The sequence below is a fragment of the Perissodus microlepis genome, chromosome 16 (assembly GCF_051167445.1).
Source record: "Perissodus microlepis isolate ML-2025 ecotype Zambia chromosome 16, ASM5116744v1, whole genome shotgun sequence".
In the NCBI taxonomy this organism is placed as follows: Eukaryota; Metazoa; Chordata; class Actinopteri; order Cichliformes; family Cichlidae; genus Perissodus; species Perissodus microlepis.
The window spans coordinates 13,430,090-13,456,853 of NC_140476.1; the positions used below are offsets into that span (position 1 = coordinate 13,430,090).

Genomic DNA, 26,764 nt, shown 5'->3' on the forward strand with positions numbered 1-26,764 from the left:
CGGGAGAGAGGTTTTGTTCCTGACTATCACAACCTTTTATTGTGTTATTTCAAAGCTGAGGTGTGTTTAACACAGGAAGCTGATATTTAGAGGTTTAAGCGCGGAGTTAAAACTCTCATCGTCTCGGACTCTCTCTGAGACGTGTTTGGCTTGCAGCAGATGGTTGTGTCAGTTAATTCAGCAGCAGGAAAGATGTCCCTATTGCTTTTTAACCCATCGCAACAATCACGATTAGTGCTATTATTATTATTATTATTATTATTATTATTATTATTATTATTATTATGTCATTACCTAATCATTATCCTTTCAGCTTCTTATAACTTAGGCTGTATGTTAGTGGCTGCGGCTTTCATTTCTACTGGTCAAAATAACCAAAGCGATGACAATAAGGTTTGAAAACCGAAAGTTAAGCCAGATTTAAAAGGGTCTATTTGTGGGGAGCAGAGCGTTACAGCACCAGTCAGACAACTTGGATAATATCTTACCTTTTTAAACACCTTCTAGTGCTTTTGTGGAGCACGATAAGCCGAATCAATGTAAAAAGGTATTTGAGCGACATATCAGATCGAATGTTTTGTGTGCACAAACGCAGACACACACATAGATACACAAAGAGGTGGCTTTAATGAGCTGTCAATCAGCGATTTAATGAATGTGCGATTGCTATGTGATAGACACTCACTATCTAACATATCTCTGTGCATTCAACTCATACAGCAGGCGACTTGTATAACAAGTTGTACACCATCGACAAGGTAAGTGTCAACGACAACAAAAAGAGATAAATGATGCATAGTTTTTTCTGGCAGGGAGTAAATCCTGTAAACAACAGCGTTAGCAGACAGAGAGAACATATAAATAATGTAGCCTATTTCACAACTACAGATATTTCAAGCTTAAATCATCAAAGAACTCCAAGGCACTCGCTTTTCAAATAAAGTTTATTCTCACAGCATGGTCAAGTTTAACCTTAAAAAAAGTGTTTCGGCACACAACCCTTTATCAGGCAGTGAAATAGGGTTTATTAGAGTTCACTGGATCTTTTATAAAGGTGTTCCAGCAAGGACCTTGTGGAAAGCTTCCACTTAGAGTGAGAGTGGAATATTCCACCTGTGAAGCTCCACCAATCTTCAAAACCTGGACACATGCAGGAGCCCAGAAAAATATCAATACCAAGCCCAAAACATTCATCATGCACACAGCAGCAGCAGCCACAGACAACAGGAATGCAAAGGCAAATAAGGTTTATTTAAAAAAAAGGAAATAGAAAAAGCAAAGGGCGGGTGGGGAACGGGAGTATTTAGTGGCCTGTGATTTATAAATCCAGAAATGTTCCCTTTGGTTCAGACTCGTGTCTGTCACCAGTTCATATGGAAAGAGGAATATAGTCGATCTTAAACGCTTGTAATGTAGATGGGTTACTATTGTAACTACTTGTAAGCTTGTTAGAGGTTCGCTAAGGTTCAAATTTGATGTTTTTGGGTTGTTTGTTTTTACAAAAACCTATTCTGTTACAAAATAATGGTATATGGAGATTACTTTGACACAGTTAAACATGTGGCAAACCAAAAAAAAAAAAAAACCCCATGGAAACGCCCTTCCCAATAGCAGAAGTGTATCCCCAGTACAGCTCCAGAAGGACAACGAAGTCACAGGCTTTGCTCCAGCCTCCAAACTCACATTAAAGATGCATATATGTCCTTAAGAAGGCCGATCCTGCAATTCACCAAAGCATGAAGAAGCAAGTTCTTGTCTGGTGTCAGACACAATCAGGGAACCCCAAAAGAAACCTGTCCACGTCTCAAAACAAATTGTTAGGTTGATGGTTCAAATGTTGCGTTGATGTATATTTACATCTTCAGTTCAATTTTATTCATATATTACTAAATCACAACAACAGTCACCTCAATGAGCTTTAAATTACAAGAAAAACTCTTTGTTCTCCAAAACTCATTTTAACAGGAAGAAACCTCCTGCAGTTCAGGGTGAGTGGAATACTGTGAAAATCTCAAACATGTTACTTTGTGAGATTAACAGAATTTATCCACAAGCACAAAAAGTGTCAGAGCTTTTTTAAAATTGTTTTTTAAATAATTAAAATGTGAAAAAAAGGAAAAAAAACTGACATGTATTTTCAATTATTTTAACCCCAAGATCCTGACAGCACCTAAGTCCCGTGAAAACCTTGAGTTTGCCTTTGTTTTCCTTTACAAAAGAGTCGGGTAGCCCCAGGGCTTTTATTACAATCTCACATGATTTTCCTTGTCCTATCTGAAGAGGCGTTATCAGCATTTTGCAAATATCTGCCTCACATTTTTAACGTTTTGACAGCCACTTCAGCTGTGCCCCCACACTGTCACAGTACAGAATCTGTCTGACTGGATGGGAAACTTTTATTTCAGTGCCAAATTTGCTCTAGGTGCTTTAAGTGAACTAAAGATGCACTAGCTCGTAAAAGAATATACTTCAGACCCGTCCCTGTTTACATGCTACAACTTGAAAACATGGTAAACAACAGATTAAAATGTGGACATCATAACGCTACAAGTGCTCATTAAATTATTTATCCTACGGTTGGATAAAACCTTCGATAACGGCACCAGGCTGCTAAGTTCAAACAACATGTCCCACAGCAGCCGTAGTGTAATTGTATTGTTTGTTTTTATTTTTAAGAGTCTGTGCAGCAGATATTACATACCATGTGATGAAATGCAGCAATTACAACTTTCAGCCAAAAAAAATAAAGTCTCATAAAAAAATAAATAACTTGGATTTTATTGAGATGATTTACAGCCTTTTGCTTTTAGACACTAGTCGGTAATTATCAAATGCAGAAGGAGTCCCCATATTTTCTCGGTTATGCCTTAGGAGCTTTAAATGCAGTCCTGACTTGCCTTCGCTTTGCATCCCTGCTTTCTTTCTGGCTAAAGTTAGGTGCTGAGAAGTCTCTGGAGAGAAACAGAAGCACAGCTCACCTAAAACTGTCTGCCTGTTCGGAGCGAACAGGCTGAAAACACATTTTCTGGTATGCGAGTCGAGTCTGCCAAGTTAAGTTTTACACCTAAAAGAAGAAGAAGAAAAAAAAGCTTGCCTTTAGCCCCAACAATAAAAAAGAAATGAAACAAGCTGGCTCGTTTCTTGTGTGTTACTTCCCTCTTATATTCCACAGGGACACCTAAGGGAATGAGGAAAAGATGAGGGGGTAACCAGCCTTGTTCTTGTAAAAGGCTGGGACAACCTGCTATGCTAGCCTTCTCTTTTGCCGTATGCAGCTGTGCCCTCCAGCAGCGGTCGGGGGATTTGTTAAGCCCTCTCCTCATGGTTAAGTTGATAGGTCACAGCACATTCCCGGCATTTTCTGTATGTTTGTTTTTCACCAGGAAGGCTCACAATGCAGCTACAAAGGGCCGTGTTTGTCTTTGATCAGCGCATCACACCTGAGTGGGTCTAGACATTGACTGAACAGCGAGAAAAGAAAAATCAGAGTTTGTTTTTTGACTTTTCAGACAGCTCTCATTAGCTTTTATTCCAACATCAAAGTTGGGGTTTTTTTGTAATCCATCCCAAGCTATTATCAGCGCAATCTAATTGGGCATCAATCTCTGCAACAAACAGCCCCAGAATCAAAATTTGACATTTTCTCAACAGCACATGCGGTCCTTATCATCCTTCCTCTTTTCTGTTACTGACGTCTGATCGCCGTCTGGCCGGGTTCAGCAGACGCCACATGGTGCCGTCATGCTATGTAGGTTGAGCTCTGCAGGCTCCCGACCAGAAAGACTCAAAAGAAGCTGGTACGTGCCGACAGCGCTGACCAGACGCATCTCTGGAGTGAATTAGCATCACACATTTTACTTGAACGTGGAATTTTAAACACTGGCTGACCTAAAACAATCACAAAAGGAAAAGGTGCTTCCACACAAGACAGTTCCACTCCTTATTATCCTGTGAATAAAATATCACCTGAAATACTCTACTTATTAGCTTACATCTTCATAAAGGCATTAATGAGTGCAGTGGATGAGATGTAGTGGTGTTGACGCTGTGTCAGAAGATTTTAACAGAAGCAGCCGATGTTACACAATGAATCTATGCATGAAAGGGTGCACGGGTAAGTACAGCTCTGATGTCTGGAAACGTGTTGTGAATATATTCAGCTGCAAATGCAGAAGTCAAATATTAAGCACGAAGAATTCTGATCAAATAAAACAGCAAGAGTGATGAAAGGCTGTGTGGATGAACTGATGATTTCACCTTGGGCTCTGAATAACTTTATACAGTGGGAAGGCTTTCGGCACAGCTCACTAACCTCACGCCTGCACACCCTTCAATACTCTGCAAGCAATTCACTTTGCACTTTAAAAACACTGCAGTAAAAGTGTTGTGGACACTGTGTTCTTGTGGAGGGAAAATTCATTATCTTTTGGAGGTTTCATTTACAGCATTTAGGGAGATAAAAGCCACCCGATGAGAACACGCTGCGATTATCCCACTTTCTGTCCTGAGCAGGTTTCTACCCCTAATGTGAAGCCCGTGCCTTTGGCAGGAATCAAGCACACCCACATACAGACAGGTGAACTGGCAGGAAAGAATTTACACCAGAAAGCTGATTGAGGCATAACGAAAGCCTTTTGGGGCAGAAGAATCCAGTGGACAGAGCGTGAAAATTGCAACGTGTCCTTGAAGTAAGGCATGCGGCTTGTTTGGTCAGCAGATCTCCCTGGCACCAGTGCCTGCCGCACAGCCATGCTTTCTATTGCACATGCCATTTCTTCAGCAGCAACGACACATACACTGAGTCACCGATAGCACCAAAGACACAATATCTGCCACACATTAAACAAAGGAAGCCATTCTGAACTTAAGGTGCAAAAAAAGAACACACCTTTATATCTATTCAGTGAGCAGCGCTTCTTAGCCGACTACAGAGCTCAGTGGAAGCTATAGGCAGGATGGTGTCATAGCTGGAAGCTGGCACCATTGCACACAGCTATGTAGGTAGTGGAATTAGACAGAAAAAAAACCAATGATCTTAGTGCACAGAGACGCGATATACAAGAGAACACAAAAGCAGGACACTCAAGCTAACATAAAACACAGGGAAACATACATTATACTGTATGCAGCACATGCAGTAGCAGCCAGGTGAGCTGCCAGCATTTACCAATGTAAGTATAGCACAGCCTCTACTTTATAATAATTAATGAGCCCTGACCAGTGCAAAGGTCCAATGATTTGGCTCTTTAATTAACTTTTTTTGGCTTCGTAATCTGATATATACCCACAAGAAATGCTGGAAAGTCCTTCTGGAACCAAGGCTCATCAGTCATCTTAGTAATGCCTCCAGTCCGCTATCCGAGCTTTCTAAATGAATGGATGAATGGAGAAAGAACGATTCTTTTCATTGCCACTGTCACTGGGAAAGAAAAACCTATACAATTAAATATGATTACAAATATTTTTGGATTAAAATAGGTGTTAGTCCACCCCATAACTTATGCACTGCAGATATAATCAAGGTCACTGCTTCATCATACCAGAGTGCTGAATATGACAAGTACACTTACATAATTTGTTGCAACAATAGCAAGCAGACATGCATGCCACACTACAGTTAAACCTTCATGAGCCTTAACTGTGCCCATGTGCCAATGCAACAACTAAATGGGCTCATTTGCTTCTCATTTCGGCTGCTGATTGGCACTTAATCTCTGATTAAGCGTAGCGTTTCTATAAAACTGCAAAAAAAACAAAAACAACACTCATCAATTTAGTTTTATGTTAATTAAAACAAGTCTACAGTCATTTGATCTTAATCACAACATGCATTGGACGCTGCTGTATGTTGAGAGCTCCATACAGAAGATGGATTTCACAGCGTGACCAAAATCAGCACTTTCTGCCATGAGTTTCAACCACAAGCAATAAAACACTGTTGAGACAGCACCAGTAAGTGTGTGTCATTTTATGGTTAAATCCATTACCAGAATCAAATGTCTCACTGAGATATTTGCTGAATGCATTCAGAGACAGAGAGAGAAGCACTTGTGTGTTATCTGAGAACAAACTTTAAAATCCATCTAAGACAAAATCTGTCACAATCCTTCCACGGAGATGCAAAACAGCAGGGAATTTAAAAGAATGAATGGTAAAACTTCACAATATGTATTAAAATTGTACCGACTGTTATTAATAAACATCAGTTGCACTTATAGAAACTGAAAGCATTATAACTCTAACACAGAGTGACACCAAGATTACAGAGCTGTTGAAAATGTAACAATGTACACTCATCCACAGCTGAAAAAACAAGCGGAGGAAAAGGTCATATTTTAGATATTACATTCACACACTACATCTATTAAATATTCAGAACTCCCATAAAAGACAAGAGTCAGGATGTTGAGACGTATATAAATTTTTAAAAAAAAGGACCTACAGTAGAGAGGAACAAAGCAGACTGGTATGACAATAGCTGCTTCTGTGGATCATTGCTGGTTTAAATGAAAAACACAGCTATGTGGTTTTGCATCCCATAAATGGAAAGGACCACCTCGACAAAGCATTCAGAGACACAAACCGAGAGCAAACAGACTGGCATAAGCAGGGGGGTCTGTACATAAGAGCAGCGGGAGAATCCGAAGCTCTGCTATGCTCTGAGGCACACCCGTGAAATATTTATGACCCACCACGTTCCACACTCCACCACGGCAGGGGCACAGCTAAAGCAAAGCTGCCTCTCCATCCACGAGCTGGACTTTGGAGCAGCTACCGCAACCTGCTAGATCGCTCCAAAGCTCAACATTTTTCTCCTTTGGATCCTATTACAGAGCAAACTGGGAACCGTGTACAAAGCCCTCTAATCGCCCCAAATCCTACATGTTCTCGAAGCTCTTAGCATACAGCGTGATCCCATATTTATCTGATGTTTGGTTCTTCTCAACAATAGGCTGAACTCCATGTTTCTTTCTTCATGAGTCGGGCAGCGGGACCACAAGTGACCACAGTAAGCCGTGACTCAGGAGAATTAAGTGGGCTCACCCCTCAGTGAGTGGTCTTTCGTTAACAAAACCTCAGAGCCAGCTCACAGGGGTTTCCTGTACACTCATACTTTCCAAAGAGGTTCTGTTTTGCAAAATCGCTGGCCACCAAAGCTACTCACTCTCCACACCAAGTATCCAGGCTTTTGACCACGATCGATTCAGACGCCTTATGGTATGCTACTGTAGAGCTGCCCAATTATGGCAAAAAATAAAAAATAAAAAATGCTCGTCGCAATTATTTTGCTCCATATTGGGATCATGGTTACTGCGATTTTGCTCCTTACTGGACTTCTCGTCCTGTCTCGTTGTCTCAAGCTAAATTAAACCTACCACAGCCAGTAGGGGAGATAGTTTGAGGGGGTGTTTAGAGAAAGATGAAACCGCTGCAAAAAGAAAATTTTGAAAATAATTGTTTTATCTCATTTTTATCGTTTCATAAATGCCGGAAGCCATAACTGTAATCCATCCGTCCATTTCCTTAACCACTTATCCGAGTGAGAGTTGCAGACGGAGGCTGGAGCCCGTCCCAGCTGACCAACTCTCAGCTAGTTTCCTTCTAACGTGTATCTCAGTGTAGTTACAATGTGTGCTTTTGACAGCTACAATCATCTGGGAAATTGGAAAAATCTCTCACAACAGCAACTTTCTGTGGCTCATTTTGTTCTCCATCGCAGACACATTTGTTTCGTCTCCGTCCTCTCTGGCCGTTTCCACTCTGTCAAGTGCTGTAATGCGGTCTTGCCATTACTGTTTAGGGAGAATTTACTGCTGCTTGTTTTGACGCAGTGCATCCCCGCTCTGCAGCACAAGTAGCAGAATTGTCAGGTAAAAATGAGACTGTAGAGAGGCAAAATTGAAATTGATTAATTGTGCAGCCTTTCATTAAGGTATATTTTGAGGGAGGGAATGGTGACAAAGTAAAGGTTTTTATCCATTAGCAGCGATTAGATGCAAACAACTCGTCATTACACCAACAAGCCTTTGCTTGTGCCAGAGGTTGACAGGCAAGTGTGAGCTTAATCGTCACCATCTCATTACTTCTTTACTACTTGACAGGGCAGTGCCTGATCACCTCTTTACCTGCGAGACTAAAGTTTCCTCTTATCTAAATGACTGAATAAACCGTTAATCTTTAATGATCTTCAGGGGTAATTGGGTCAGGACAGCGACTGAAACTAGAATATAGGTAAAAAAGTAGAACAAATTAAAAGAAAACCATGGCTTGCTGAACTGTGATAAACACTTTTTTAAAATTGTGTGTTTGCAGAAAGCATTAGCCACACTTGTGCTGCTGGATCTTCCAAACACCTCAAAACTTCTACAAAGGTTTCAATGAGTCTAAACACTTATAAAAGAAGCAATACGACATTTAAACCACCAGCAAAACTTGCCACGCACGACTGTAAATGTTTACTGAAAGGGAGCAGGCAAGGAAAGAACAATGACCAACCAAGAGTTTGGCAGTTTCCCAGCAAACACCAGCAAGCACTGGACTAAAAAAGACTTCGTAATCAGAGGGTTTAGAGAGCAAAGAGAGGAAGAGGGCAGAAAAGCAGGGAATGATAGAGTGAGCCTATGAATTACTCAGCAGACACGTCTTTCTCCCTCTTTCCTCCCTGCAGGAGATAATGGGGATCATTCGTCTTCTTGCCCTCCTTTAAGCCCCATCTCTTGGCCACTGATCTGCATCCAGGTCAGCGGAGAAACAACACAGGTCCGTTTTAATGATGTGTAGAATTTGGTGGGAGGAGAAGCAGCACTTTTGAAAAAGCTACGTGTCTCACAAAGCCAGCCTACATAAAGACTGAAGGCCAAAAACAAAACACAGTTTCTCAATCAGCTTCGTACTGCAAGTTGGATGAAAGTTGGAAAGTCTGATGACACCACACTTATCTCTGTAGAGCCGTTTTCACACACGCAACGAAGCCTGAACTTTACAGAGAACACATTAGCTGAACTTCTCTCGCTGCTACGAATTCTGTGATAGGCAAAGAAGCCCACATGAGAAAGGAGGGGGTAAGCGTTCTGTTATATAGACAGCAAGCGTGTGGGCGCCGTGTATGATGCCTCCCCTGCACTCTAACCGGGCAGCTCCCTCAAAAACACGTCAAGATCAGACTATTTCCTGCTGTTGCCACACTTGGGATAGAACAACTGTGGAAAATATCCAGATGTGACTCCCGTGTATCTGTCTGAGGTCTACATGTGAGAAAGAGCAGAAATAGCAGCAACCAGTATGGATCTGGCTTTAAAGCACCAACATCTGGCTACCAGTAGCTATATTGCTGGAGATGCTTTTAGCTTTGAATGTCACTGGTTTAGTCATGAATTTCATGGAGGAATGCTAAGAATCGCACTTTTACTGACTTTAAACCACTTCCACATTTTATTCAGAGTTTAAGCAAGTCAGTGTGCTCACTTATCCTGCTCCAGCGGAGAAGCCTCAAGTCTGCACTGCAGAGCATTTTCCAATTATTAAAATATATGGGCCTTTTGAATAAGGAAACATCGCTGAAGTACGCTGCATATTCGCAATATTAAAGGGACAGAGAAAGAGTTACTTAGGCGACATTTTCCATGAAAAACAAAATCTGCTGAGGACACCAGCAGAGTGAAATCAAGCATTTCTGAACACGTACTCACTGTGATCCAAATACAAGATTTGAAAATACGAGAATCAATGCATCTCTGGAGAAAACAGTTTTTATTATAAGCCTAATCAGAGTGCACAGATTGTTTATTTCACACATCAGCAGGCCTAAGATGCTGACACTGGAATATCATCTCATGCTATCTAAACAGCTAGCTGCAGACAAACTGCTTAAGAAAACATACATGACGCATCTATTCAGCTTCATGAATTATACAATGCTAGTGCTCCCGCTCCCTCACAAGGACACACACAACTGTTGGCACTCTCGTGCATGGTAAAAAAAAACAAAACAAAACATCAAGATGCGTCTCGCCAACAGACATAGACGTGCCTCATGTGAAGTCCCAGAGAGAAGAGCTCAGTGAACAGGATAGAAAACCTGTACGACTCTCAAGTTCTCATCTACTTCTCATAAAATGAGTCATTTACTGAGCCCTGGGCCAGGATGGCAGAGGGGAGGTGACTGAGGAGCAACATCACAAGGTGAAAAGTTCACAGCAGCACACAGGGATATGCAGAGAGAAGGGGAAAATAAATGACGTTCCCTTTTCTTTGATGTGAGAGAAAATAGAGAAAATACAGAGGTGAGGAGAGAAAGTGAGACCGAGCGGGTGGGGGGAGCGGGAGAGACAACAGCGTGTATCAGTGGAAGAGAAGCTAGAGGAGATAGAGCTATCAGAGCTTCAACATGGCAGGATGTGACATTTGGAGAGCAGGAAGAGGAAACTGGACAGATATAGATTAGTTTGGTGGCTGCTCCTGAAAACATGTCTATCCCATTAGAGGGTTTGGGTCGCAGTTAATGTGCTTATCAAAGCATGCACCTCGGGTGTACTCCTGAACCCGGCGTGATGCTGCTGCACGACACACAGGAAGAGAAGACTCAGTCCAGATTTTGACTTTTGACTTTCTGATCAGTGGGTTTTCTTTTACTTCACGCTATTTTTTTTTTTCAAGTTTGTAGAGTTAACATCTTCTCCAGAGTTGATGGGAAAAGAGGTCCCACCCTGGGGTCAAATTCCAAATCTAATCAGACTTGAAGTAGGTCATTAATTAGTCAGACTTTGCTGCAGCTCGGCTAATTTCGCCACGTGAGAAATAAAGAAGTGGAGTTCAACAATGAGTCTCATTGAATTAACAGGAAACAATGGAAACTGTTGGTGAGAACAAGAGTCTTTTTCATCAAAAGCACTGCACATGAATATAAGCCCATCTTTATTTACTCTGTGCCGAGCTACGTGCCAATGCTTCAGTGTAATGATCACCAAATATGAGGAAGTTTAGGAGCCGTTTACAGAAAATATCAAGCGAATTTCAAGCTGCAACATTTAAAATTTCTTTAACTCGCTTCACTAGTAGTGAAATTACATTTTTATGGACATAACCGCCAATAAAAACTCATTACTACCTTCTTATCGGAGACTATTATAACTGTTACAGTCTGTGCTGCAGAAACCTTAACTTTTATAAGTATGTGCAAGCAACCAACAAAGAACGAAAACCATCATGATTGGTCTAAAAGATTAAAAAACAAAAAAGATTAATAAAAAAATCACCTAAAACTAAAATATAAAACCAAAATAATTGAGCAAATGATGAGATTTCAGCTTGTTCTAACTTTTTCTTTGCTTGGGTTTATAATTAAGAACTAATGTAGCGTCAAACAGAAGACACGCCTACAAGTGCGACTTAAGCACAGTAATAAAACAAACAAGCAAATGAACAAGGAGCAATATCCACAAAACAAAATCACCCACATGCTTACTTTTCCCCTTCATTACACTTATTGGCACATATTTGAATAAATTGGGCGGCTTGTTAGGGTCAGTGTGTTAAGTGAGGCCTCTGACTCTGTAACTTACTTTTTCTACACCTTTTCAAATCTTTCCTCAGACCCTTTGGTGTTATGCTCTCACATATCAGTATCATGGGTGTGTCGGTGCATCTGTTAGGACAGAGCTACCCGATCAAATACTTGGAATCGTAACTGTGTGGTATTTAAAAACTTCGGCACTGCCTTCATTATTAGGGAAACAAAACGCTGTCCGGTCTGGTTTAATATGACCCGTCCCTGAGCAGTAGTCACCAGCCAAACTAAGGCAGAAGTTCAGTTTGATGCAAGATTCCTTGGATTGTTTTTTTCTGGTGATGCTGGCATATTTTCAAACACGAGTACAAAACCCAGATAAAAGGGCGGTGGTTCTGATTGCTGTCACACGCGTGGATAATGCGTAAAGCGCGCTCCGGGCCACTCGCTGTGCTAGTTTGTGTACATGCTGTTGGCAACTTACCCTCCGACAGCTCCAGTTCCAGCTCCGCCAGCTTCTCCCGGACCTCAGCAGGCAGGGTCATAGCGAGAGCCGGCGTGGGCTCTAACATCATCGTCAGCAGCCCGGTGGAGCTCCTCTCAGCCATGGTGGTCCAGCACGAAGGGCGAACGGATCCACTGGTGCCCGGTGAGGAGAGGACAATGCGACCAAGCCCAGAAGATTATCAATGAAACAACAACAGCCCCTCCTCACCTCACTTGGTTCAGGCTCAGAGCAAATAGGGTGTTGGTGCCTCCTCTCCCGTGTGGCTGCAACGTCGCACAGATGTGTGAGAAATGTCTCCAAACGTCATGACACGGCTAGCTGCGGGGCTAGCAGACACACCTGGATCCGTGTTTCCATGTAGGGTGTTGGGACAGGGCCTTGCCAGCGTCTCCCAGCCTCTAGTCTGTCCCTCCTCGGCACTGTCGGCGGCTGCCTGTCCTCAACTGTGGAGGGAACTCATTCAACTCCTCGCTCGCTTCCCACGGCGCAGTCGCCATTGCATCATAGCAACAGCAGCCCCAACCGTGCGCGTTCACGAGGCCCCCACTCGTGCGCTTGCACGGTGCATGTTTGTGCGCCGCCTGCTCCTCCGCGTACAGCTCGCCTGCCTCCTGCTGTCACCCAGCGGTTTCGTGGCACACATTATGACCTTTACCTTTACTGGATTTCTTTTGTACTGTGTTTCATTTCCGTACGTTGTCTTTCTTTTCATACATAAAAAAACAAACAAAAAAACATCTCATTTTGATGAAGCTTTGTGAAGAGGTGGAACACGTGCTGAAGGGAGCTGAAGTTTTGATTTAAGTGTCTGCGCTTAAAGATTAAAGTTCAAGCGCTGAAAGAAATGTAAATGTTACACTTAGAAATGCACTGAGCTAAAAGTGGAAGCTGGAGTGGAATTCTTGAAATAAATCACTGGCGGTTCAAGTGGGCTTTCAGCTATAGAAGCATTATATTATAAGGCAATATAAAGCATTATAAGGTAACATATAGATAGATGTGGACATTTAATAAAACAAAACACACTGTATATTATTCGTCCGTGTATAACCAACTGACATTTTAGGCTCTAAAGGAAGCAGGAAGAAGTATAACCTTATATGATCTTATCTCTCCTTCCTTTTTTATGACAGCAACATTCCTCTCATTTTTAAATGGCCAGCCAATGGCTCCTATACGCATACAGGTGCATTCATGCCTGCACATTCATATGCATACAACTAAGATATACAGTTATACATATATACATATATTCACCTGTCCTATACATACCTGTACCACAGCCACAGACACCATTACACTCACAGACACACCTGCCTGAACTACATAATCTGTGTTCCAGTGTTTTATATTTATACTACAATATTTATGTATGTAGTCTTTCTCTCTCTGTGCATATATGTGCATTTACCTTCAAATACCTCTGTACATTCACATATAGACATTCAAAGTATATTTAATTAATTTTTAAAAAATAGTTTGTTAAACTAGAAAATATTTTGTCATTGCTTCATAGCGTTTTTCATACTATTCCAGTAAACAAAGTTCATATGGCAGCACTCAAGGCTGGAAGCCTGGAGAGGTCAGCATCATCAAACCTAGTCCTGCTTCCAGAGCTTCACTTCCTACTGCTGTACTTCGCCTTTAAAGAACCACGCCATATTTCACTATATTTATGTATACTTTCATTTTTTACATGTAGCATAACTGATATTGGAAGACAGAATCTACAGTGTGCAGCTGCACATGGTTTGTGATTTTCTTGCAGTAGTGCCTGTCAATGCTACTGAGAGCAGTGGATCCAACTTTGATGCTTCCAAAGTTTTACAATCATTTTTTCACAAATGTTTGTAAAGGCAGACAGTACCACAGTGTCTGTGAGAAAGAGGTCAACATATGTCATAAAGAGAGAAATAATTACGCGTTAATTTCACATTCATGGCAATTGTGCGCAGAAAAGCGTAATGAGGGGTCTTTAAGGTTGGATATATAGACTATTTATTTTATTTGCAGAACTCTTTGTTCAAAGTGGAGGCATGGGCATTTACATTTACATAACATGTGATGTCATTGCTTTTCTGTGATTCCAGAGTTTCTTGGGAAATAAAATACTACATGGCCTGGGTGAGTTGCACTTCTAAAAGGTCAAGTGATGCTCAAATCTAACCATTGTACTAGTCATTATTTTAATTTTTCTTTTAACCTTGTTGTAATACAACATGTCATAATATGATAGAAAATGTAAAAAATAAAAGTAAAAAACACATATAGACTATGCAAACATATTTTTTCAAATGCAATATTAAATACAACACAATTAACTTTTATTAAAGGCGAAAAATAGCTTATGGATGTTAAATTTAACATTTCAATTCATACAAAAATCTTTGTATGAAATGTTAAATTTGTATCAACTATGTTAGCATCCTTCCAATTGCACTGCAGCACACTAACATAGATACATATTTTAAAACAAACAAAAAACTGTAATGTACTTACATGGTGACAAAAACAAACTACAGTAGTGGGTTAAATTACAAAATTACAACATGAATTAGAGGGAATGTCTATTTACATATACATAAATATATATAAGTACTTTAAAAAAAAAGCATGATAGTGTTTCCTTCATTAAGAGAAATTTTCAAGGTTTCTGCATACATTTTAAAAAATAATAATTTAAAGTACAAATTAGCTCAGATTGTTTTCAACAACACAAAAAAAATGTTACAAATGCACAAATGTACAGCGTGGAGTATAAATAAATATTGCAAGTCATCTTTAAGATTTAAGCCTACTTTTTTTGCTTTCCCCCAATGCACTGTAACTTTCGTCACAGTCCGGATGACTGGGTGTCCTGTTTGGTAAACCTTTACGTTTTAAAATGTCGCTGCCTGTGGAGTTAAGGTTGGGAACTGTTGTAGTTGATTTATCTGCTAAAATTATAAATCTGTTGAAACACAACATATATTATTAAACATGCACCAACACGCTGAGTGAAAATTAAAGTTAATAATAACAATAAATACACATTTAAAGTTTTCAGTTTTTACCTCCAACTATAACATGTCATGACTACATATGACCAATAGGTGTCACTATATACGCAATAAAAACGTTCTTCTTGAGCAAGTTCTGAGCTGCATCAATACTTGTGTGTCCGACACGGTCAGCCGTAGTATACAACTGGAAGGGCAACAAACTTGATTGAGGGCCATTTGACTCATTTGCTACATAAAAAAATGAAATAAAATAAAGCGAAAAACAGAAATAAAAAGACAGAGAAGCCTTCATGCTGTCATTCATGTGCAATTGATTGTGTACTCAAAGCAAACTATGTCTGCTATGTTTGTGACGTTAATCCCCGATGAGCTCTGCAGTTAATGAGTCAGCAGTGTGGTAGTGACTCTAACGCACTATATACCTCAGCCCGACTGCACTCTACGACTTTAGCCGATCTGCCGCTGCATGGCTTAGCTGCTTTGGTCTCTAAAAATTTCATTTCCAGTCGTACCACTTACAGATGACTGTTGAATATCTAGGAGCCAAGAACTTTCACTGGCAGTGGTATCGTATTGCAGCACTGCACTTGGTGAGCTCTTTAGAATGGCCCATTTTTTCACAAATGTTTGTAAAGGCAGACTTCACGGCTAGGTGCATGATTATGGAGACCCGGGGCATTGGGATGGAGACACCTGCGTTCAAAGATTAAGAAGTCCACAAGTATAGTTTAGCTGCGCAAGCTGATGAATGTCCTATTTTTTTTTATCACAAGGAAACAGGACCTGTACAGGCGCCTCCGCTCCAAAGTCGGTGGCCTCCTCAGTGCTGCAAAAGCACTAAGTTACTGCTAAGCAAATAATTAACTTGAGTTCGAGCTGCCTTAACTAATTATCAGTGTGGCTGTTTAACCTTTTCATCCCCACACTAACTGAATTTAACATCTAGTTACATAAGGGTATCAGCACAATTCAGCTGAGGAGGCACAGTGACTCTAAGGCCTATCTGTAACACCAGTACTGGTGCCAGATATTTCACGGTGTTTAGCAAATAAATAGTAAATAAATTCTTTATTGTAAGTACAGATCTCTCCTCAGGGTGTGTTTTACATCAAGGTGGTAGCTGGCTTGAGGATTACTTCTGCTGTGTTCAAAGACGACGTTGTTCACCTCCATTTGAATATCATCAATCTTAATTTTCCTGTAAGAGCACAAACAAATAACAGTTTAGCTTATAAGAAACTTATAAGAAAACTTCCATGATGATGGGGTAAAGTTAAATAGTGTTTATACCTGTTTTGGGCTTTGTTTAAAGCATTTGTCAGAGCCTTCACATACACAGAGCTATGTTCCTCTTCTTCCAGCTGACACTCATCTGTCCAGCAGTGACTCCAGAACACATCTGCATCCATAGGAATAGCTGCTGTGACAGCCCCATCACAGCCATCTGTCTCGAGGTGCCCATCGTCCGGATTCATCCTGGGGCGCAGGGACAACTTAGGTACGTTGTATCTCTGGATGAAGAAAAGTTTGGGCTTGCCCGCCAACAACGGGCATCTGTTAGCATTAAAAAGACGCCTGACTTCGTTGATAGAAAATCCATTGCCAGTCGAATCTGTGCCCAAAAGTTGACTTTCTGTGCCACGGCTAATGATGCAGCACACAAAGCTATCATTTCTGAGTTTCTCCATCTTATCGAGAATATTTTCGAGAGCTGAAAACACCTCATCAGAACTCAGATACTGGTGGAGATCCACGCTGAAGCGAAGCGCCTTAAATGTTTGTTCCAATTTTTCTGAAGGAGTGAGCAAAGATGAAACGAGAATTTAAGCATCACCTTGACAATAATTTAAAAAGACAAATGTAGCTTTACATTTTTAAAACACAGATCAGTGGCAACCAAAACTACTGAAAGGGTAAGTGAACATTTATGATCTTAATACGATGATTAAAATGCACATTTTAACAGCAAAAACTTGCAACATGCAAACAGTACCTTTACCCCTGTTACGCAGTTATATGCAGCTGTAAGGCACTTTTAATTAAATTTGAGCTACTGTGCTACACTGTTTGTTTTTGAATTACACTTAATTTATGTTTCAGCTGTAGTTACAACATACTTTTTATAATTATACTGCTACAATAAAACACACACGTTAAGCTTATAAAATACAACACATTGCTCTTTCTTTCAGAAGCTCACAGACTTTGAATTTCCCCTGCCTTCTAAAATAGCTACATTTTAACAACTGTTAATAAACCACAAATAAGTAAAATGAGCTTCCCTTTTCACGAAAGCTGCAGACATAAAAGAATTTCCCAAAGAAATACAAATCTGAGTAGCACAATAGTTTTCTTGTTCTTCTCCCATTAAGAATTTTTCTAGGATGGGGCTGGTCCCTCGTTTTGAAACTACCCAATAATACATCGAATACAGATACGCGTATAACTGAAGGTTTATCTGGCGTACACAATAATGCATCAGCTTTAAAACCTACTACAGCATGTGGTGATCATCCTTTTATTTTTCTCCCCCAGCAGGATTATAAATGCACGACTATACCTCTAATTAAGGATTTCTACACTGTGATTTTGGTACTTCTGTTTAAGTAGAAAGTACAAAGTGCTTTGTGTCTCACCTCCATCATTACCCACGCAGTCTATGATCACACAGTGTCCTCTGGGATTAGTGTTAAATTTATAGCAATCTGGCTGACTCTGAAATTCAAATGAGATTGTGGGGAAATTGCGTAAATGCAATTGAGTCATTCAACACTTGAAAATATAATCAAAATACTCAGAGAAGGAGGGGAATCCTCACCTCAGAGCTCGGCTCTAAGCAGGCACCTGATCGTGGGCTCACTCCTACTGCAAACAAAGAGTGTTATGGTTAACAGAAGAAGAAAGTAAACACCAGGGCCAACAGGGGGTTTCCAGCTGTAAAGCCCCTGTGAGACTAGATATCAGTCAATATGTGTCTCATGGGGATGAAAAGGTATTTTGATTAAAAATATAGTCTTAGGCTACACATCTGTGGTATTTTGCTAGACTTACCAATGCGGCGCTCTTGTGTAACATGCTGTAGAGGAAACGAAAGAGGAGATATTTTTATGGTTTTAGTGGAGAAAACATTATGGGAAATGTGAACTAACATCTGCAAAGTGTCTCACTCACAGAAATTCTACGGGGTTGCTGCAGAGACAAATTTCGCTGCTGTTCAGGTGCCCCAGCTGTAAAAGACAGGCACATATACATACATAATGTCTCTGTGTTTGCTGTTCTATTGTCGCTGTTTAAAGAAAAATTATCCTATTACATTTGAAACAAGCCAACGCATTAAATAAACAGCATTAAATTAGTACTGAAAATTGAATCTACGCTACTGTTGTGGTTGCAGGGGTTAAATAAAACTGAAATGCATTTGGATGCCATTTTTTCATGATCATAATCTTTTAACTTTTGCGTCAAAGTTGTTGAACATTATAACAGAGCACAGTCACATAAAAAGTCCATCCATCCATTCGTGTTCTTAGCTGTTTATCCAGTTTTGGGTCTAGGGTGCCAGTCCCAGGTGAACAAGGGCCAAAGGAAGGCTACATTCAGAACAGGTCGTCACAAACTAAAAAAAGGTGTTTACCCTTAATACTGAGTTTTTGGTATGGAAATGTAATAAACTTCCTATTCTTTTCTTACTACACTCACCAGCCACATCATTAGGTACATCTTACTAATACTGGGTAGGATGCCTTTTTGCTTTCAGAAGTGCCTCCATTCTTCTCATTGGCATAGATTCAACAAGGTGAAGGAAAAACATTCCTTGGAGATTTTGGTCCATGACAACGTGATAGCGTCACACTTTGCTGCTAAACATCAATGTGGAAAATCTCCCGTTCAACCACATCCCAGAAGTGCTCTATCAGACTGAGATCTGGTGACTGTGGGGGCCATTTGATTGCAGTGAACTCCTCGTCATGTTCAAGAAACCCGTATGAGACGATGCAAGCTTTGTCATGTGGCGCGTTATCCTGTTGGAAGCAGCCATCAGAAGATGGGCACACTGTGGTCATAAAGGGATGGACATGATCCGCAACAATACTCAGGTAGGCTGTGGTGCCAATAAAATATCTCCCACACCATTACACCACTAACAACAACAGCACGAACCATTAATGCAAAGCACAATTGATCCAAATCCATGCTTTTTTATTATTTAAGCCAAATTTTGACCCTACCATCTGAACCATCAGAAAGTGAAACTCGGCAGACCAGACCACATTTTTCTGATCGTCTGTCGTCCAATTTTGGCGAACCCGTGGAAATCACCTGGTGTGGTGTTCTGCTGCTGTTGCCCATCTCCTTCAGGCTTCAACATGTTGCGCATTCAGAGCTCATCTGGGTACCTTGGTTGTAACAAGTAGTTATTTGGGTTACTGTTGCCTTCCTATCAGCTTGAAGCAGTCTGACCCTTGTCCTCTGACCTCTGAGATCAACATGGCATTTTCGCCCACTGGATAAGTTCTTGTTTTTGTATCGTTTTCTGTAAACCCTAGAGATGGTGGCGTGGGAAAATCCAAGTAGATCAGCAGTTTCTGAAATACTGAAATAGATATTTGCATTAATTATGAGTGATTGTGAGTATCGATAGTTTCGGGTATGCTATACTGATGAGGAACATAAAACTTAACCCAGTTCTGTGTAACTAGTAGGGAAGTGTTTCCCACTTCTCACTGCATAACTGTTACAAACCTTTCTCGTGGCGATGCTATTTCAAACCCTTCAGTATATAAAGCGAAAAGGGAAACACAGACTGACCTGAATTCTTGTAAGTGGTCAGTTTTTTGACTAGATCGATCCTGCCAATGTTTGTCAAGCAGTACTCTACGAAGTCAAGTCTTTCTGGTGAGACTGAATCCAGCTTTTCAAGTTCAACAATGATATCCAGAAAACTCTGTAACACAAAAGAAATGGCAAAAATGTCTAAAATGTTTGTTTTTTTAATTAATTAATTACTTAATTTTTTTTTTTTTTTTTTTTTTTTGGGGGGGGGGGGGGGGGTCCCATCATTGACTGCACCATGTTAATAATAATTTAAATTACATTAAAATTACCATGTTAATGTTGTTTGTAATAAATCCCCACCCACATAAATTTGAAAATGAGTGAAAACAAAATCATGTCTCATTCATTTGGGGGTTTTTGTTGTTGTTTTTACCTTTGTCTTCTCAAGCTTTTCACGAGATAATTTACAGCTTAACAGGAATTTAATACTGTCCAAATCTTCAGTGTCCAGCTCCTCACTTAGCTCTGTCATCAATACTCTGCAGTAAGTGGAACAAACACTGTTAACTTCGATTCTTCAAATCTTTACAATTCATCAGCTCATCTTAAAGGATGTCTTACCTGAAACGTGGGACCATTTGTCTGGTCCTCTCCAAGTCATCCCTGTTGACTTTACACACCTTCCTTAGGATATCCAAACGCCCCAAATGCCACATGAGCTCTGCCAGAAACAGGTGAGCGTTTTGAGGCTGCGTCACTTTTGATCTGAGCATCTCCTTCATACAAGCCACACTGTGGTCCGTGTCCAAGCTTTCACATAAATAGAAGAGCCTACTGCGTTCATTGCTGCTGAGAGCTTCCGCGATTTCATTTATAGCAAGTAGCTGAAATTGATCCGGAACAGCCATGTGGACTTTGGTAAAACTTTAAGAGGAGATGAGCCCTTAATAAAGAATTATAGTCAAAGCCTGTGGGTCACAATAATCGCAATGTTAAGATCCACAAAAAGTCGTGAAAACATAATAAGTCATTGCTAATGGATAGTTATTAAATTATAGAGAGACCTTACCGAAAAGAGTCCTGCAACAAACACGTAGCAAAGCAGAAGAAGGAAAACTATAGAAATGACGCACCGCTTAAAAACTCGAGGAAGGGGATTTACCAAATAGTCCCCAACGTAAAATGAAACCAGCGAGGATCCGCTTAACAAGCAATACCATATAAGTAATTCCTGATTCTGTCCTTTTACAAAAAACTGCGCAACGCACCAGCGGAAAGCGAAAGCAAAGAAAAATAGCAGACCACACCCACAAATGAAGTCATGGCGAAAGCACGAGAGGTGTTCTGGGAATCCATCCTACCTGAGAAACCATCCTACCCGTTGTTTCTGCGCATGCGCACAACGCGACATGAAATGAACAGCTAAAATTTAGTGGCAAATCGTCCTACCTTTGTTAATCTCAGCTAGAAGCATATTTTCACAGCTAAAATTCAGTGGCGAACCATCCTACCTTTGTTAATAAGAGCTAGAAACATACTTTAACGGCTAACATTAAGTGCCAAATCATCCTACCTTTGTTAATAAGAGCTAGAAACATACTTTGACGGGTAAAATGAAGTGCCAAACCGTCCTGGCTTTATAATTATGAGCTACAAGCATAATGTGATGGGCAAAGTTAAGTGGCAGACCGTCATACCTACTTAAATTTGTGCTGGAATTACTCTGTGACAGCAGAAATGTACATAAACTACTTAGGGTAGGACGTTTTGCATCTTGCAAAATTGTGCAAGATTACTATTGTTTTGCCTTTGCACAGTGTGAGATTTTCTACATTCTTTTGCGGCTATTTTGTTGACGTACTTTTTTTGTTTACATACTTCACTGAAGAGGTATGTGCCACCGTGCCTAGACCTGCACATGTAAAATTTTCAACATCTGCCACTAAAGAAAATATACTGTCTGCAGATTTTTTAAAAAGCACTGAAAAATATGGAATAATCAGGACACGAATATGGTTCACAGAGAACCTAGTTCATCAGTTACAAAATTAGATCTAAATGCGGTGAGGGTGTTTTCAGTTAAGGTTGACTTCTGCGAAAAGTTTACAGTCTAACTTATGACGAAACCCCCTTTAACTGTCAGCTGCAACCTTCCACACGCCACTCAATCGTTGTCGGCTGCATCAACCCCAACGTAGGGTTACATGTCTTTAGAGGTGCACCTCATGTTATTTAGAAGGTTGCTGCGAAGGGTTAAAGGACATTTCGAGGTTACATTGTAAGTTATGATGCAGATTTCCTGCGGAAGTCTAAATCAGGCATAGCTGTGGTGCTGAGGTCAGTTACAACTCTGTCTAATCCAAAAACAGACTCAAAACCTTGTTTTTTCTCACAGGCCTAAATTTAACTGTGTAAAATGGGTAAAATTTAACTGTGTTTAACTCTCTGTAAAGTGTTTTTTACTTCTATGTTAAGCATTTTGATTTTTACATGCAATTAAATGTGCTATATGAATTTGTCATTGCAATAGATTTTTTAAAATTTTGTTTTATTGTTTCTTTGTTTCTTTGTTTTTACCAGAGAGAAAATAAATTTCTCATACAAGCTGGAAAAAAGATAAACGTATCACTTAACTGGATCATAATTTGCAATAACCTGACTTTTTCCCTTAGCAAATAATCTTTTTGCTCATTTGAACGCCTATGACTGCATTTTCCACAACAAAGTGACATTAGTTCATTCTTTGGATTTTGTGTGTATCATGCTGTGTAATGCTGGGATAGTCGCGTGCTGAGAGATTTGAGCCTCACGTTAAACACTGAACCACTACGAATGATAATCCTGCTTCTCTGTCTGTAAAATCTCTCGAGGTTCAACCAGAAGCCTGACTGAACTCTGTAAAAATAAACTCTTTAGAAACAGCTTCCTGTCTAACACCTTTCACCCACTGAGTGTTGCAGCAAGGGGTAGGTGGACCTTCATACTGTGGAACAAAACAGTCATGCTTGCCCTGTTGCACAGAGGCAAATCTGTGTCAGAGGCAAATATGCTGTAATAAGTCCCTTTATTATTCATACATTGTCTGGTAACATTATGTTTAAATTATAACAATTTAAAGTTAATTTAATGTAATTTAAATTATTCTTCATTAAAAATTAAACAGCAAAGCTCTGAATATTTGTTTAAGTTATGTATTTGCTATGCTGGTTTTACTACATTTATTAAGCTGTATTTATTCTGATTTCACAATAGTCTTACCTTCTCTAGATATATGCTTTGTCATGCTGTATTGTTTTACTGAGCTGCATACCATTCAGCTATTTAAGATATCACATCTCATATGTTTGTTGGGTTTAATTTTTTAACTGCTGTAACAACGGGATATTAAAGTCTTATCTTAATCTTTTTTTTATCGTTTCTTTCTTAAACAGATTCAGTGGCTTATGGTGGGTTTCAGACTCTGAAGGGATAATCATACACATAAAAAAAATTAACGGCTATCTGTGGCAATATGAGCGTGTTAAACCATTGATTGTAACTTTTCCAACGGGCATGAACGCACCACTGCTACTCCCCCTGCAGGTCGCCGAAGATTTCTGCTTACCAAAGCTCACTGAGTTCCGCTCAGCCTGGCCAATCGTGTCTCGCTGTGCCTCAGCACCATCATTGCAGTGTGGAGAGATCATACGGAGGTACTGCTGGCGGAGCGAGGGACCATTTGAAGAAGGGAAGATACACGACCTGGGTGACCGCTCTGACCAAACACGGTTCCCGATTCCCCAAAAGAGCCACTGTGTAGCATCACTATAACCAGCTTCAGTTCGAGTGAGTATTTAATTTACTATTACAAGAGGAAGGATTTTCCAGGTAGTCGCAGACCGGGGCTGCTGCTGCTGCTGAGTTGGAACATCACAGCACAGTTGTTGTGTTGATGTGGATGTAAAACCGCGGCAAGGAGGCTTCAACGTCTGCGGGGTGTCTTTTAGGAAAAGGACCACACAGCAGATTGCTCTGGGCTGAAGCCAGGCTGGCAGCACTCAGCAGCCCCGGCCTGGTCACGACTGATGGAAAAACGAGGATGTCCAACAGCTGCTGACTGTAACAGGCATGCTAACGGCATTCGAGCCGAGCTAAGGTAGCTAACATTGGCGTACAGGTTCAGGCTTCGTGGCAGTGTCGGAGCAACCGTTTGCTAGCAGTTAACTACCTGGCTAACATAGCTGCGTGACCGTCAGGACTGCACGGTGTCTTCAGTGTTTAAGGTTAAACAGTGATTGTGTTGTGACATTACTCCACCAACTACATGTATCCACCGCAATTTATACAAACATAAATTTATACGTAGTTGAATCGCACAATACGTTGCAGCATATTTTTTTTAACAAACGGTTTTATTTTGATATTGATATAAAAAACAAACAAACCAAAAAAAAAAAAACCCAAACAAGCGGAAGTCCCAGGTTTAAAACTCTCGACTGCATTTATAACTTTTTTAAGGCGGATTCGTTGCTTCTGAATAAATAACCCATGTGTAGAAACACGCTAGCATGGCCAGTCTGTTTATGTGTGTGTTTTAAGCTTTTATACCATAATAACCTTAAACTTGCAGCAGCTTCAAGGTGATTTCAGGTCCCGTCATAGATGCATTCCTATAGTTATATGCTGGAATGGCTTAGGTATGAACAAATAACTTAAACAATGCTGTGCTAATTCACCTAATGCATGCCTCTGCTGCTCAATCAATTAATCAGTCAATAAGTTAATCAAACTTTATTGATATAGCATCATTCATGGAGGTTAGGGCTGTTCAAGCTGTTTAATAGATGACTGATAAGCTGATCATGAGGAAAAATTACTGAAACTAAAGTAAGGCTGGATTTAAAAAACAAAACAAAACTGGGTGCCGAGGTCTATTTGTATGCTTTGACCCAAGTGCTTTGGAACTGAGTGTCAACCAAGCAGTATTAGTGTAACTGCACCTACATTAAATAATAACATTTAAATATGCTTTATTAATACACATCAAATGACCATCATTGAGATGGGGAGGGGGATCCTGATTGATAGTGGGATAACTAATGCAAGCCACTTGAAAACCCACAAAAACCTCCTTTAAAACAGCACAGGTTATGAACTGGAGGTGGTGGAGGTTTTTCAAAGTGATCATAAAGCTAAGCATGTTTGTGTCTTACTTTTTACATTCCTTCTTCCATACTGACATTTTGCTGTGGCTCAAGACAGCAAACAGTAAATTAAAAGGATACTGCTTGGAGTGATATTGGTCTAGGCTAATAAGCCACCATTACACTAATGGCATAATGAGCAAAGGTGTGGAGCTCAAGCTCTAGATAATTCCAAGTTATCTGCTGCTCATCCTCAGCCTTCATCCTCCTCTGTCCTCCTCCTCCCTTGCTGTATTTCCACCACCATGTGTTTTGGGACTAGGCTATCATCAGAGCTGCGGCCTATTTTAGACAGAAACTCCAGTTACCCACTTAATCTGTGTCTCATGTCTCCAGGAGTTGGGTTTCATGTGCTGCTCAGTGGAGTAAATGGTAACCTTGTCGGTGACTTTGGATCATATTGTGAAGCTGGTGGATTTGCTCGATGAAGGATTGTATGCTCATAAAACTATTGGCTGATGGTTTAAGGACTCTTATGACCTTTGTATTAATATAGTGTATGTAAGATTTGACAGCACATTGGTTCCACCTCTGCACCGTTTGTGAGTAAATGGAGACATCTTTGAGCCAAAACAAGTTTTGCCATAACGGTATTGAGCCCAGTAGTGTGTTGCCTCCTTCCCACCCACCAACAGTGATGCACACGCTTAGGGGATCAAAGCTGTAATTAGCCTGCCATGGATTAGCAATGGGGACTATTTTCCATTGTACTCACCCACAGCGCCAGAGGATCACACAGGCAGGCAGCCCCCTGCCCTTCCTTTCCTTCCAGCAGAGAAGAGCTGCATCACCATGTTTGTTGTTGTCACTATGAGTCCACAAGCAGACAAGAAACCTCACAATTCCTCCCTGTAGAGTCTGAATATGTGGGGATTTCAGATTAGAGCATTTTCTTTTTGTTTGCTATTATTTAACATTTAAATTGGTTTCTACGCATACTTTAAAGTCTTCAAAGGAGTCCGTTTTATCATGTTGCGTGCGGTCTTGAGTCAGCTGGATATGTGGTTGGCATGCAGAGAGAGCCACGGGGTGGTTGATTCACTGCGCTGCCAGGTATGAGCTCTGTCAGTGTGTTGGCTGTCTCCATGATGTACAGTGAGTCTCTCCAACATGAGTTCATGAGAGGCCGAGAAGCATGATGTTTGTGCTGAACTACTCCTACAGCTACCAGTATTCGTAGGGATCCACTGATGTATAATCACGGCCACGTGTTTCACATCGGTTTTGTGATGCCTAAATGTTCACTGATGTTAACTTTACAGTTAATCTTAATGAAGGCTTCTTTGTTTCTTTTGTACAAAAGAGGAAATAAATTACACAGAAACAACAAAATTAACAAAATTTTAACATTGGCATCAGCACAGAATTTAACCATCATGCATATATCGCTATAACAATATTTTTTACCTGCAGATTATTTACTTAGTGTTTAAAATATAAGAGAATATTGTAAATGTGTGTTAAAGTTATTGATGACCAATAAATCTTATAATATGTGATTAAAACAATGCAAAAATTCCTTGACATATATTAGGAACTTTCATCTATATGAACCTAATGGTTGCTGTAATGTTCAAAATAGTATTTTTTTTTGTTACAAATAAAGCAGAAAGTAATAGCATCTGTATAGCCAACATATATCATTGCACTGTTAAACATTGTCGCATAATTACAGCTTTTTGTCGTATCGTGAAAGCCAAACTGTAGTTTTGAACATCTTAAAGTGTATTCAGAAGGTGAGCAAATATCCAAAACCCAAAGATAAAAGGTTTATATTAAGTCATACATT

General features: G+C 40.3%; 3 protein-coding genes across 16 annotated transcripts in view; 1 reads left to right on the forward strand and 2 right to left on the reverse strand.

Annotated features, from left to right (window-relative positions):
- LOC146370512 (disco-interacting protein 2 homolog A-like) overlaps positions 1–12,548 on the reverse strand; it is an 88,056-nt gene extending 75,508 nt beyond the window's left edge. For 9 of the 10 annotated variants that reach the window (XM_084908549.1, XM_084908548.1, XM_084908547.1 and 6 more), the window contains exon 1: positions 11,991–12,547. In XM_084908549.1, coding sequence (XP_084764675.1) covers positions 11,991–12,114 — 124 coding nt within the window. In that variant the 5' untranslated portion in view covers positions 12,115–12,547. Of the gene's footprint in view, positions 1–11,990 lie in introns of all 10 variants that reach the window. The other variant, XM_084908539.1, reaches the window with a different exon arrangement.
- A 1,447-nt stretch (positions 12,549–13,995) lies between these two features.
- On the reverse strand, positions 13,996–21,161 carry LOC146370513 (CASP8 and FADD-like apoptosis regulator). 2 transcript variants are annotated; one of them, XM_084908551.1, is made up of 10 exons: positions 20,862–21,161; positions 20,414–20,760; positions 20,226–20,331; positions 19,826–19,961; positions 18,188–18,243; positions 18,068–18,092; positions 17,835–17,878; positions 17,653–17,731; positions 16,307–16,808; positions 13,996–16,214 (listed from the first exon to the last, which is right to left on the reverse strand). In XM_084908551.1, the coding sequence occupies exons 2-10, from the start codon at positions 20,698–20,700 to the stop codon at positions 16,085–16,087; spliced, it is 1,365 nt and encodes a 454-aa protein (XP_084764677.1). In that variant the 5' UTR covers positions 20,701–20,760; positions 20,862–21,161; the 3' UTR covers positions 13,996–16,084. The 2 variants fall into 2 exon arrangements, with proteins under 2 accessions (XP_084764677.1, XP_084764676.1); XM_084908550.1 differs by having other exon boundaries at positions 17,835–17,881; positions 20,862–21,160.
- Positions 21,162–23,385: 2,224 nt separating this feature from the next.
- Positions 23,386–26,764, forward strand: part of LOC146370514 (hyccin 2) — a 47,552-nt gene continuing 44,173 nt past the window's right edge. For 2 of the 4 annotated variants that reach the window (XM_084954591.1, XM_084954590.1), the window contains exon 1: positions 23,387–23,617. The gene's annotated coding sequence lies outside the window, so the exon portion shown is untranslated. Of the gene's footprint in view, positions 23,618–26,764 lie in introns of all 4 variants that reach the window. The other 2 variants (XM_084954589.1, XM_084954592.1) reach the window with 2 other exon arrangements.

Excerpts from the sequence above, each read along its gene's own strand:
- LOC146370513 (XM_084908550.1), bottom strand. The coding sequence starts at position 20,700 with ATGGCTGTTCCGGATCAATTTCAGCTACTTGCTATAAATGAAATCGCG. Across the intron at positions 18,244-19,825 it reads GACCACTTACAAGAATTCAG|CTGGGGCACCTGAACAGCAG; the intron begins GTCAGTCTGTGT and ends TGTCTTTTACAG. Across the intron at positions 18,093-18,187 it reads AGCAACCCCGTAGAATTTCT|CATGTTACACAAGAGCGCCG; the intron begins GTGAGTGAGACA and ends TTTCCTCTACAG.